The sequence below is a fragment of the Hirundo rustica genome, chromosome 4 (assembly GCF_015227805.2).
Source record: "Hirundo rustica isolate bHirRus1 chromosome 4, bHirRus1.pri.v3, whole genome shotgun sequence".
Taxonomy (NCBI): Eukaryota; Metazoa; Chordata; class Aves; order Passeriformes; family Hirundinidae; genus Hirundo; species Hirundo rustica.
This window is the reverse complement of record NC_053453.1, coordinates 1,889,572-1,903,564: the sequence shown is the minus strand read 5'-3', so window position 1 is coordinate 1,903,564 and position 13,993 is coordinate 1,889,572. Positions and strand designations below refer to the sequence as shown.

The following is a 13,993-nucleotide window of genomic DNA, read 5'->3' as shown; positions in this document are numbered from 1 at the left end:
GAAAAATCTTGGCCATCTCTCCCCTTCCCAGGAGTCAAGCTGACTTTCCCATACCATACCTGAAGCCTTCCCACCACCTGAGCTGGAAATGGCCCCTCCTAACCTGCTGGGATGGAGCAGGAGGGAGCCCAAGGGTCATCCCCAAGGACCAGGCAGTGCTCATCCCCGTGCTGCCAAAGGCCTGTGCACCCAGCTGGCCTCCAAACACACCCAGCATGGAAGCACTGATCCACAGACTCCTCCTGAATCCAGCTAAACCCCGGGACAACAGCAGTGCTTCCTTGGCAGGCACCAGGGATGGGCAGGGGATGCAGGGAAAGCAGGAGGGAGCAGGAGTGCAGAGCCCACTTGAGGAACAAATGCATGGAGATGGTGCAGGACTCTCAGAGATTTCACCATCTGCAGAGATTTTGGGGAGTTACCACCAGGAGCACAGGGAGCCTTTACAGCCAAGTCACTCGTCAGACAATGGCTTGGGACCCAAACATCCACTTCTGGTAGCAAAGTGTTGGGAAAATATTGCCCAGCTCTTCACACAAGGACTTTTGTTGGCCGATCAGCTTGGAAAATATTTCTGTTCTCCCCAAAGTGACAGGGCTGCCATGAAAAACAGGAAGAGACTGAATACAGCAATTTAAACAGTCAAACCCCATTTCCTGCCAAAAGGGAAAGAAAATACCAGCAAAAGGCAGAAGCCAGGCAGGAGCTGGAGGCTGACACTTTGATTATCTTGCACAGATACTGGTGCTGCATATCTGGTAGAAGCCGCAGTGATGGAGGTGACACCTTTTCATGGCAGGGACTGGAGTCTCTTAGGCTGGGGAGCAGATCAGGCTGAGGAAGAGGCCAGGATCTCCCAGGAGAGCAGCCCTGGGATGTGAGCAGCTCCTGAGTGGACACCTGCTTGCCAGCAGCACCCCGGGGTTGGGACTTCATTGCCAGACAAAGTTCCAGCAGGATCCCTGCTCCTCTCCATCTCACCACAGCCTGACACCCTCAGGTGGCTTTGGAGTCAGTCTCCAGTACCCTCCTCTTCTTCATCCACACTTTTTTGTCTCACAGCAGTTCACCTGCCTGCCAAGGGAGAGAGGAAGTCTCCCCTGCCTCCTCTGCGGAGCATCCCAGGAGTGGAACGCTCACCAGGCTTCAAAACGCACCCATTAATCTTATTTCATCACAATGACAATCAACAAAGCCCCCGGCGGTCAGTTCCTGTACAGAAATTGCACATTTACATCTCCAACCTCCTCTCAAACAGCTGGTTTTCCTCTTCTTTTTTTTTTTTTTTTTTTTTAAGAAACCCATCATTTCCCAACAGTGCCACAGAACCACAGAATGATTGGAAAGGACCTCAAAATTTCATCTAATCACCCTCCTGCCATGAGCAGGGATAACTTCAGCTACGTCAGGCTGCTCAGTTACGAAGTTTATGAAGGACATTGAAGCCGCAGCCTTCTTTAGCCAACATGAAACTGATTTTCTGTTGTAAGAAGCCTGTTTTTTCCCCTCCAGAACAGCCCTGCCTTTGCCAACACCCCGCACGTCCACAGAGCCAAAGGGTTTGAAGGTGCCCTCTGACTGTATAAGTAGGAATGTCTTCAGTATCCAGAGAGGAGATTTAGATTCGACACGAGGGAAAGCTTCCTCACAGCACAGACAGATTTTAGGGAGAGAGAGGAATCTCCATAGCCAGGGGTTAAGAACAGGTGAGACAAACATCTGTCAGAAGCGTTATAAGTAGGGCAGAAGGGCAAATCAGATGACCTCATAAGAACCTCTTTTTTCCCGGCCTCATTTTTCTCTGATTATATGAATTTCTAAGCATTTGGGGTCAAGTGTCCTGCTTAAATATAAGCTATTATCCTGCTTTTGCAGAGAGGTATTACCTGAGACCATTCATCACCTGAGTGAACATCACCAATTTGCAAATCAACGGCCCAGACATGAAAATCTATCTTCTTCTTTTTTTTTTTCTGATTTATGCCAAAGATGAATGGGAAGACAGCTGTAACTCAGGAATGGGAGAGGGACGAGCACTGAGGATTCTCCATTCATCTCTGGACTTTCACCTTTCCCACTCTGGAAACTGCTGCCACACTGCTGACATCTACAACAGGCGCTTGGCATGGGGCAATCGTCACACAGAAGGTTTTTTTGTTTTGTCTTTGCCTTGACCTTTGCAAACCAGACTGGGACAAGTCTCCAGGACATCCAACCCTGCAGGACACCTGGGGACCCAATGCCTCCTGCTGAATACTGACCATGAGATAAAGTTTGTCCAGCCAAGGCCTTTCCTGACCTCAGCTCCCCCAGCTCCAGATGTAACCAACCTGCCTGACTGGAGGAGCTACAGACTTTGCTGCTGTTCCCCCACATCCCTGTGATTATTTGTGTGCACTTTGCAGGCTAGGATATTTGTGCTGGGAATGGTCAAAGGTCCCCGGGAGTTTTCTCTAGCCCTGAAATGGCCTTGAGCAAGGATTACACCAAGGCAGGAGCAGAAGTATCCTGTCCTGTGGATACACTTTGAGTCAGTTATTGCCCTGGTAGAAATATTAGAAAAATTAGAAGAATATTTGTTACTAAAAGCCAGACCTGATAGGCAAGGACAGCGCAGTGAACCCAGCTCCTCAGTCCTACAGGTAATGCCACAAAGAATCATAGGAAGTCTCATAGAAAGATTCTTAAATACTATCCATTCCGAACACCTGCCAAGAGCAGGGACACCTTCCACTGTCCCAGGCTGCTCCAAACCCTGTCCAACCTGGCAACCTCCAGGAATCCAGAGGCACCCACAGCTTCTCTGGGCAAGCTGTTCCAACGCCTCACTACCCTCTGTGTAAAGAATTTCTCCCTAGCAACTGATGCAAATCTCTCCTCTGTCACTTTGAAACGCTCAGTGCCCAGCACATCAGCTGGATCCGTTCTCATACAGGATTTCAGCTGCTGAAAGCAGGGCAACAGAGCTGAAGTTCAGCTCCAGCCCGGACTGTAGGCAGGTCAGGCCTCTGTTTGCACCAGCAGAGTGGATTTGACATCCACACAAACCCGGGGAAAGGCTCACTGATGGCTTTGTAATTGGTTTTAGAGCTGCCTCTAACACACGTGCTGAGCGGCAGAGCAGCAGTGCTGGGGCTTGGCTGGCAAGCAGGACATCAGCCAAGGAGACCAGGCTCTCACGGACACATGTCCAGCCTCCAAAATTCTTCACCAACCATCAAATATTTTCCAAGCTTAGTGGCTGGACTCTGCCATCCCCTTCAGCAGCCAAGTCACTAATACCTCTTCCCTCGGGCAGCACAGCTGATCTCAGGCAGGGCTTGCCAGCAGCTCTAAGTAGGCTCATTTAAGGAGAGGACAGCCTACTTAGTCGCACACTTCAGACTTCCTGCTTTTAATTCAAGCATCTCCAGGTTCTCTTGCAGCATCTCTGGCTCGCAGTGAGGGCGTACACTCGTAAATATGCTCTAACACTTTTCCCCGCCATGTCTTCTCTCCAGCCTCTATCCCTGCTCAGTCTGACATCAGTTTTCTTGGTTTGGGACTCACCCCATGGGACACAAGAAAGCTGTTGGCATTTTTTTGCTCCTGTCTAAATCCACAGAAGGCAGGACTGAGAGGTTTCAAACCTCCTAATTGGAGAGGTCCAGCACTGCAGACGTTAGTGTGGAGCACAAGCGGAGCAAATATGCAAATGCATGGAGAGGCTTAAGAGCCCAGGAAAAGAAACTCCAGTGGGAAGCTCCCAGCTTAAATCTAAAGGCAGCTCTTTGAATGTGCACAGGCCTTGCGGCTAAACAAAAAAAATCAAAGCCAGATTTGGGCACAGCCTTTCTCCCTGTGCAACGCTCCACAGGGAGTTTTGCGGGTCTAGTCAGAAGAGATCCCAAATAAAATCAAGGGCTTGTCCCTTCAGTGTGGGAGAATGAGAGCAGGACAAGGTCAGGCAAGGACGCTGACGGGTGTGAAGGGGAATTAGGGCAGGGTAAGGCAGGATCAGTGTCCTTGCAATGACACTCCCATCCACATTCCTCACGGTCCGTCCTTGTCCCGCCAAGGAGCGCCAGAAGAATCCCCCAGCAAACAAGGCTTGAGCACAAAGGAGCAATCCCATATCCCGAGCATTGCCTGCCTGGAGATTACGGGGCAGGAAAGCACTCTGGCATTTCTCCCTATTCCCTTTGCTCAGGCTCGAACTCGCCTCTCACTTGAAAGAACTAATTAAGGATGGGAATCAAAGCCCGGGGAAGTGGCTCCTGCAGCCCCGGGTGTGGTGCCAGCTGTAATGCCCGTGTCTGTGCCTGCTATCAAAGCTTGCCCTGTGCACGTTCCTGCCATGACACTCAGAAAAAAATGAGGCAATTTCTTCAGACCATTTGTAGGTCAGACAGACCAGCCTCTTCCCCAGTCCTGCCCTTAAATCTTGCAGTGTTTAATCCTTGATCTGCAGCCAGGCCTTAATTTCTCAGTGCAGATCTGGCTGGAGACCGGAAGGCGAGGGGCTTTGATGGTTAATGACCAGTGCTTCTCAGCCCTGGAAGAAATGAAACCCTGGCTTCATAAAGCTCCCTGAATAAATCCTGACCCAGCACCGGCCCAGGGAAACAAAATTACACCAGCATACACAGAAACCAGCACAGGGCATAACATCTCTAGGCCCTGTTTTGGTTTAGGTTTGAGCTGAGAGTGCACTTGTGTCTAAGTGATTTCACCCCTGTGATTTGCACCATGAAGTAATTCCAACAGGCATATTCCTCCTCAGTATTCCAAGGCCCCTTGGTTTAGCTCATCAGCAAACACAACACGTCTGTTGATCCCTTCATCAGGTTGTCCATGAGCTAACTGGGGCATGAACTGGTTAAATTGGGTGTTGTGGTCCTGGAGGCAGAGCCGGGACTGGGACATGGCAGTCTCAGTTCCTTGGTCTCTGCTTTAAGGGTTGACAAGGTTGGCTATCTGAAGAAAAGGCCTGTTAATACGTGAGGAGGGCAAGGTGGGGTGCTCAGGGGCTTCACTTACCGCGCTGCTACAGGGAATGTCCTTGACCTTGAGCCAGGCCAGATCTAACGTCCCCTCTCCCCTGTAGCAGGACTGAAGCCTGTCCTTGATGCGGTCGTTGATGTTTTTCAGGACAAAGATGCAAAGAGCAGACTCATCCAAGGACTTCATCTTCCTTTTCTGCCCCTTGGAGAAGACTGTGAAGAGGATATCATCCTCGGGGCCAACACCCAGAGACCTGGCCAGGATGGCTCCAGCCTTGGACAAGTAGGCAGCCTGGAGCAATCGATATTCCACCCCGTTCTTCTCACAGCCAATGGGCACCTCCACGTAGGAGTTAAAGGCCGTGTCCTCCTTACAAAGCCGTACCAGCTTGGAGGTGTACACCTGCTCCTTTGTGGTGGAGCCGGGTGGGGAGATCATCTCGGGCTGCAGAGTCAGGAAGTAGACAAAGTTCCCACTGCTGAAGCCGTAGATGTAGTAGATATCGAAGTCGGGGATGATGGTAAAGGTATCTGAGGGGATCTTGATCATAGAGGCCACAAACTCGTCATGAAAGACGTAGGCAAACATCCCATCAGCCTCAGAGTTCTTGGTGAGCTTTCTGCTGGAGATGGTGGGGAAATACTCCGGTTTGCCGTCCACGGCCGTGGCGATGAACAGCTTGTCGTCCATGTTGCTGTAAGAAACAATGACTCCAAAAACAGAGCCACTCTCGTTCACCCCAGAGAGGTAATGCTCCTTCTTGTGGAAGGGCTCTCCGAGCTTGAAGAGGTCATCCAGCCTCAGGAGCTTGCAGATGCCCTGGTACAGGCTCCCACAGGCTATCAACCGATTCTCCTTGTAGTCTATGAGGAGCATTTTGTTTATGTTGTTGGTGGGCGTCAAGGGTTCGTTGCAGGTTTGGACTATCCTGGGAGGATAACACTTGGGATTATCATCATCAGGACCAGTCTCGTGGGTGACCAGGACCTTCAGGTCACTGGAGAGTTTGTAGATCCTGTTGACGGCCCCCAAGTAAATGTGCCCAGTTCTTTCGTCCACCACCAAGTGGTTGAAGTTTCCCTCTGCTTGCTCCCCGGTGAAGGTGATGAAGGGCCTCTTTGGGTGGGGTGGCTGCTGTCTGCCAAGAGGTGACACTGTGGTGGACAGCAGGAGGTGAGAAACCAGGCAAGTCCACTTCCACATGGCCGGCGACATGATTAGAGAGGTTTGTATTCCCAAGGCAACAAGGATTAGAGGCTGTAAAACTCTTCAGAACACCAATTCCCTGGCAGATTCTGTCCTACAAGCAAAGAAAAAAGAAAACAAAAGTACATTACTATGGAGTATTCCTTCCTCCTCCCTCCTTCACAACCATGCCATCATCAGAGCGTATTTAATTGCTAATCCTCTCTTTCTCCACTCTGAGCTCTCTGCTTGAAACCAGCACAAAGGGAGCCCTCCTGACAGAAAAGATGCTGGGAGAAAAAGCAGAAATCACACAGCAGAGTAATAAATCAGCACCCTCTCCCTTACACACACACACACGTGCCCCACGGTGCAGCATAAACATTGACTGGAAGTGCAGAAGGGTAAAGGTAAAAACATGGCCCAGCGTTGTTGTCTGCACTGCCAGCATCAGCCCAACTCCGTATTTGCTATCTGAGACTCCAGAACTGGAAAAGGATTATCATCCCGCTCTTCTGGACGAGGTGTTGAAGCCTAGAGAAGGTCAAGGATCTGCCTATAGGGATGGGGCCAGATGGATGCTGAGCTCTCCCGCAGCCCTTGAAGTTTGCCGGGAAGAAACCAGCTCTGCTGTGACATTAACATCCTTTCAGGGAGATCTCAGGCCAGAACTGAAGCCTGTTTGAGCAGGAGCTCTGTGGCTTCCAGACCAAAGCTGCCTCATGCCAGCCCAGCCTGGAGTACAGAGCCAGGGGTTGTGGTGTGCCAGCTGTCACTGCCACATCTGCAAAGGGCTGGGAGCAAACGGAGCACTGGGTGTCCTCCCTCCCCTGGGCTCTCACCACAGACCACTCTCCACCCACTTCACTGCCAAGAGAACATCATCCAGAAGAGATCCAGCTCTCCTGGGAATCTCAGGTGCCTGAGGAGAAAGGGGTTGTTTATCTACCAGCAGTGATAAAGGCTAAAGCACCATGAAGTGGGAAAACCAATGATCCAAGGACCAGCCTGGCACCTTTCCAAAGAGAGGGAAGAGCTTTCCTTGCACCGCTCAGGCCCTTAAAATCTCCCGGGTTTTAACCATGCTGATAGGAGCAGTATGGGGTTCAAACATTTGGTGAGCACTTCACCAAGCCCCATGGAAACACTACTTCCTACTCAACACATCCATCTGCTCCCTTTTCCTTCACTTTTTGGTTGCTTCTGTACCAAGGACAGCTTTGCCCCTTTATGTCCCCCCAGAGCATGTGGGAGATGGAGTTCTACCAGCTCAGGGCTCACAAGCCAAGCTCCTCAATCAGTGCTGACCACAAAAACCTGGTGGCCAGGTCCTTCCTCCCTCTGTCATCCACACTGGAACTTAAAAAAAGCTGGTTTTGTTTGAAAAAGGACACAAGCCAAACACAGCTCCACTCCTGCAGTGTCCCAACCCCTCTGTCACAGGGTGACTTCGCTGAAATCAGGGGCGTAACCTGCGATGACAGCCAGGCTCGCACGAGTAGGAGGCAAGGAAAAAAAATCCCTGTTTGCAGATCCCAGCAGGGAGGAAGATGTGACAGTGACACAGGCTGGATGTGCAGCTTTTTCAGATCTGTGCAGCTCTGCTAACGCCGGTGGAACTGAAAAATTTACTTCAAAAAAAAAAATAATTCCGAGAATAAATCCCATGTTCTTTTGACCCGTAGGCTGATTAGATCTGATAGTGGAAAGGGTAAGTCTGGGCTTGTAGAGCAGCCACCACTTTCATGCCACCCCAAATATTTCAAAATTCTCTCACAGCAGCCAGTATTTCCAAGCGGTTGTAGGATCACCTTCACCTCCCGCTGCCCTCCCTGCCGCAGCAGCCGCAGGCGTCGCATGGATGACGGACAAAGGTCAGCCCACATTTACTTTAGTCATATTTACCCTGTTCTGCTTTTGCCTCTCTGGTCAAGCAAATATTTAATGAAACGAAGCTTATAGTGCAGAGTTTGCAGGACCGCCTCGCGAGCGCTGCAGGGATAGGCAGGCTGGTCACGTAGGCTGTTAATAACCTTTATTATGATGGATAGAGCAGCGATGGGATGAGCTCTCCCCACACAACCATTCCTCTTTGAAAAGAGCCCATCCTTGAGAGAGCAGCAGAAGAGGGAAGCTGTCCCTGTTTGAGTCCTGTGTTCAGAAACGTCACGTGGCGACCCTGAACACCGGCTCCCGTCACTGATGAGTTACGATCCACGTTTCTAACAGGCGCTGGTTTGGTCGGGAGCTAGGCAGATCTAGGAGGAAATTATTCTTTTCAAGTACTAAAAAGGTATCTGTTTTACCCCAATATTTTAGTGTATTCTGCTCTGCAGAGTCAGCAGAGCTGCAGGGCAGGGAAATGGGAACTGCTGCAACCCCGAGACTGAAGAGGTACTGAGCAGCCCCTCTCTCCAAGAGCAGCCCTCTGCCTGCAAAAATGGGATCAAATCTCCCCATTCAAACAAACAGCCAACACAAAATGAGAAGAGACAGACTCCAGACATGAATTCTTTGAGGCCCATGAAGGTGAGAATTGATTTGAGGTCAGACTATCACTCGTAGAGGAAGGCAACAGTGAGGAGAACCTTGCCAGATCCCTTCCAACCCAAACAGTTCTGTCATCCTTCCAAAGACAAAGGCAAAGACAGCAATTTTGATCTGGAACCCAGAGAAACTCCAGTGAGGAACTCCAGGAAGGCTTTACAGCAGGCAAGGGCACTTTCCAAAGCACTGAACCTCACGGGGGAGGAAATTCACCTGCAGATGAAAGAACATCAGCAGTCGGAGAGCACCCGGAATGCAGAGGAGCAGCCTTTTGGGACAACTAGGGAGAGGAGGAGCCTGGGGCTGTTTTTCCATCTTCCAGCAGCAACCTGAGTGACCCTAGGAGCAGGATTTTCTCTCTGCTTGCTGCTGGCTCTCTCTCCTCTCCCATCTGCTCGTGCTGTCTGCCCTGTACCCTCTGTCCCGGAGCCCAAATCAGTCCTGGAGCCTCTGAGGGCTATAATTTATAATTTGGCATAATTAATCAATAACAGCAGAGGTCGGGGGTAAGGAGGCCTGGATGTTTAGCCTGCAGAATAGAGCAGGGTTTGTACAACCCCTCAGGGTATGCACCAAGGAGAAAGGGGGTTGTAGATGGGGTTTTTTTCCCCTGTGTCTGGATGGCAGGAATCACAGCTGCTGGGAAGGCAATAATGCAGTGCTATGGACATTCAGCATCTACAAGAGAGTAATTACATTCTAAAAACAAAGCAAATAAACAAAAGGCTGCAGCCAGCAAGGGCTGGGCTCGGGCTCTGAGCTGGGTGTTTCCAAAATAAACCCAAACTGCCTTTTCCACCAGGGATGTGGCCAGCAGTGATGCCGTGGGCCACCACAGGGCTCCTGCGTGAGGCCAGATCATCCCTCGACGTGGCTCCTGCCACAGCAGCCTCTCCACCAGCACATCCAAGGTCCCTGGGAAGGCCACAGAGCAAATCCAGCTGTTTCAGACAGGGTTCCACCCATGGTAGAGGAAGGTCTCAGAGTCAGCCCCCACAGGAGGTTCCACACCACTGTCCTGCCTGTGGAATCACAACTTTATGGCTTGCAAATACCACATTCCCCAGAAGATGCCTTGAGTTCCCAGAGTTTGGTTTAAGTACCGGTTTCCTCCTGGAGAACAGCAGGTTATGGTGCTACTCCACGGTCTGGTTACCTTTTTTTGCTGTTATTGATCATTTCCAGCAAAGGTTTGAGACCACTGAGTTACAGGTTGCGGATTAGTTCTGCTCAGGGATCTCCAGGACGCAATCCCAAGACTCCAGAACATGAAAGTCTGTGGTAAATACATGGGGTTATGGGCACTAAAAGTTTGGATGTGAAAGAGTACCAGAGGAAGAAACATTCCAAACATCTTTTAACTCTGATTATTAGATGAGAAAGTTAGGGAACGATGAATGCATCCTCGAAATGCAGCAGCGTTCAAGGGGACAAAGTCAAGGATGAGTTATGCCTGAGGAAGTAGGAATAAATCAGGAATAAAGAGGACACAAAGGACTGATCTGTCAATTGAGAGAGAGGGAAAGACTTGGGAGGAAGTATTCAGGGAGAGGGGGGAGAGAGAGAGGTGGGTTTTGATTGACAATCTCACAAAATCCGTGGTCACGTCCCTGTACTGGAGTCTGGGACAAATCCACCCCGCTCCAGTGACAGCTCCTGGAAGGAACACATCACTGGGTGAGCATGAGACAACAGCATCTCCCTCACACGCACACAGAGCCCTCCTGCCATCAGAGGTGTCAGACAAAGCCACGTCACCAGGTCCCCTGCCACGGCCACGTGTGGCAGCAGGGACACCACAAGGTCAGCAGGAAGAAAGCCATAGAAGCAATCCAACTCTGGGCCCAGCTCACAGCAAAAACACGTTAAAGCCCTGAATACGGCCAAAATGAGATGAAAAACAGCCCTGGGAGGGAAAACTCAGCCCGTCCTCATGGACAGTGGGTCTGGCAGCGCCCCAGAGTCCTGGCGGATGGACACATTGAGTTCCCCACCTGGCTGGGAGGAAGCCAGGAGCACCCAGCACTCCTGGGCAGCTCCAGGGTGGTTAATGAAGCCCAGCTAATCAGGCAGCACGCTCCTCTGTTTGCTTTTCCTGCACTCAGGCTATTCATTCCCGGGATGCGGGAGGCCGGGCAGAGATGCTGACGAGGCAGACGCCCAGTGCCCGAGCCAGCACAGAGCAATTCAGCACCAAGCACAGCTACACAATCCCTTTAATCTCATCTAAAGACTTCTTTTTTCATGGTTCACTTTAATAAACCCTGATTACCATGGATAGAAACTTTTCTTTGAGAGCCAACACGGCAAGAAAACCCATCTAGTGACATTGTCAACAGCTTCCCCAACAAAGGCCAGATTCTAACTTTGGCTAAATCCTTTCTCCCTGAACTCACAACCTGTCCAAGCTGAAGGCAAGTCTTACTTTGGGGACAACCCACACCAGAGCAGCTTTACTTCGGAGCTCACGGAAAAGAACAGATCCCTGCATGAGCCGCATCTCGTCCCAAATAAAGAGATTAATTTCAGGAGTGGTTTGTTTGCGAGGGAATTAAGAGACAGAGGGACAGCACGGCCTTCCTTCATCACACAGATTATTCCTCTCAGGAGTAATTCCTCTCAGATGCTGCCCATCACCTTGTTACCTGTGTCTGTGCCAGAAGAGCATTAAATGATGGGATTAACACATGCTATGAGTGGGACTTTCCTCCTTTTTTCCCCAGCTCTTCCCATGTGATAAAACCGCATCTGGATGTTGTTCCTGCCTGCATTTCAAACTTGGTTTTTCTACCAGCAAAAGCAGGTCAGAGCTGTGTTCCTCTGTGCTTGGAAGGGAGAGCAGAGAGGTTTGTAACAATTTCTCAGCTCCTCCAGGAATTTACTACAGAGACTCGAATGAAAGAACACAAACATTCAGCGTCACAGAAACAAGAATGGAGTTTTGAGGTCATGGAAAGAACCTACAAATCCAAAAACTGGCGTTAAACTCTCCTTTCTGGAGCAGACAGGGAAGTGAATCCCCCAGGCTGGGTGTTACGGAACATCCTAAACCTTCCAGCAACGTGTAACAGTATTTCCCAGCCTCCTGAAAGTATCCTGAGGACATATCACAGTAACTGGGGAAATGTAAAACCCCCAACAAACAAGCTGTTGTAGCAAGAGCACACGAGGTCGCAGATTTCCAGCAAACCATGTCACAGCAGTGCCTAACGTGGCTGATCCCACCGTGCATGTGTGAGATCACAGAGGTCCAGGGCACTGAGAAAAGGGAAATATTGCCAAAAGCAAGAGTGTCAGGTTGACTTCTGTCTCAAATCTCATTCCTGTCCCCAGCAAAGCCGTCACAAAGTGCTGGCGCTCTGTTCTCCCCAGCACTGAGAGTTCCTCTGCTGTATTTCACTGAGGTGCAGCTCTCATGGTGTTGGGCAGTGCCAGGTTGGCCAAAAAATTAAAATTTATGGAATATGCCTTTGGGTCAGTTGTGTGCTTTCCCAATTCCTGGTGCACCTCCAGCCTTCTCCCTGTCAGGGCATGAGAAGTTGAAAAGTCCTGAAGTCAGTTTAGCAGCAACTAAAACCATCAGTGCGTTATCACCACGTTTCTCATGCCAAACCCCAAACACGCCATCCCAGGAAGAAAATTAACTTTACTTCAGTGGAAACCAGGACAGCAATTCACTGTGAAGGAGACCCTGATGAGCTCTAGACATGAAGAGGAATAAACACAGGCTCTGCCCCTAAAGGAGCGATGAATATTGAAAAGAAAATGAACTGGGTTTCATCCCAGCAGGTCTCCCCAGCTCGTGGATCTATTCCAGCGTTTTAGGACAGCCTTGAGGAAAGCGGCATTTCCTTCCTCAGAAGCTCAGCTTGTGCTCACACATTCCCTTCGAGGCTTTGGGGGCTCTGAAAAAGCCCAAACGAAATCTGAATTTTCTGGGTCTGTTTCAGATGGGACCCTAACACAGAAAGGAAGGGTCTGTGACCCGGCTTTCCCCAGGAGCTGATAGACAGCCCTTTCCTTTCCTTGTTGGCTGAAGCGGTTTTCAGCAGAGTTGTTGCTGCTCTGGATGTTTCCCCTTGCCTGGCAATTTTGGGAAGATCTGTGACACAAGACACAAGTCCTCTCTCTGAGGCTGAAACCTCGCAATTAGCACTGTGTGTGTCCATCAAAAGCCAAATCTGGCTGTTCCTCAGCTTCCTCCTGCAAGACTGGCAGGGAGAGTCACTCTGTATTCACAGGGACCTTGTGACCACTGGCCACTTCCCTTTCCAGATCTCTGTGAGATAAAACACAAGACTTCAGGGGAAAAAAACCAAAACCTTCATCAGCTGGTTGTGGGAGCACTGAGATCTCTGTTGGGAGGTGGGAAAAGCACCAGCAAAGAAGCCAGCAGAGAATCCCCAGCCTTCGAAGTCTGAGATTTTGCCACATGTTCCAAACACAGCTGGAGCAGAGCGGTCTGAGGGAAAAAGCGAAAACAACAGGACTGGGAAAATCAGAGATGATACCAGGATCAGGGAATCCCAGAATGGTTTGTGTTGGAAGGGACCTAAAAGACTTCTGTCATGTGCTGAGACATATTCCATAAACCAGGCTGCTCAGTGGCTGGATGGGGAATGAGGTTTGGAAATAAAGCTTCAGAGGGATGCAGAGCAGCGGATTTGCTGCACAGGACCAGGCGCTCTGCAAACCCGCTGGGCACCAGTTACCAGTCGCTCCACAGCAAATGGGAACTTCTCCCAGAAGAAGAGTTTGCAAGTGGCCAGGCCAAGGTGATTAATGCAGGGACAGCTGTGTGCTCCTGGAGAGCCAGGAGCCCCGAGGGAAGGGCCATCAATCCTGCATCTGCAGCAAACCTCACAGGAAATAGGCTGGACAGGCAGCAGGAGTGGGAACATAAAGAAAATGCTGTTAGCAGCGCTGTAATGCTGGGAGGGAAGAGTCAGAGGTGTGATAATTTCTCTTCAGTGATGCAGGGTTTGCAGCAGAGGCGAGAACAGAGCCTCTCTTTATGCTTTACTCAGCATAAAATTTCCTCCTTTCGTTTATGGCAGGTATCCAGCCCGCTTTGGAGCAGCAGCCACCAGCTCTGGATGAGGCCAGGGAAAAGATCTGACACAGCAAATTCTTCATCCTCAGCTTCTCGTGTGAGTGGCTGAAGGGAGCAGATGAGCAAGCCCCATAAAGCAGGGATGGCTGGGCCATCCCAAATCCCAGCCAGATCTCCAGTCCAACACAGCCCTGGGAAGCAGCAGTGCAGATGGGCATTTGCTCT

General features: G+C 50.4%; 1 protein-coding gene across 3 annotated transcripts in view; it reads right to left on the bottom strand.

The window, feature by feature from the left end:
* Positions 1-13,993, bottom strand: part of PLXNA4 (plexin A4) — a 441,829-nt gene that overhangs the window by 408,642 nt on the left and 19,194 nt on the right. For all 3 annotated transcript variants that reach the window (XM_040061861.2, XM_040061859.2, XM_040061860.2), the window contains exon 2: positions 5,020-6,283. In XM_040061861.2, the coding sequence (XP_039917795.1) occupies positions 5,020-6,198 (1,179 nt within the window). In that variant the 5' untranslated portion in view covers positions 6,199-6,283. The remainder of the gene's footprint in view (positions 1-5,019; positions 6,284-13,993) is intronic.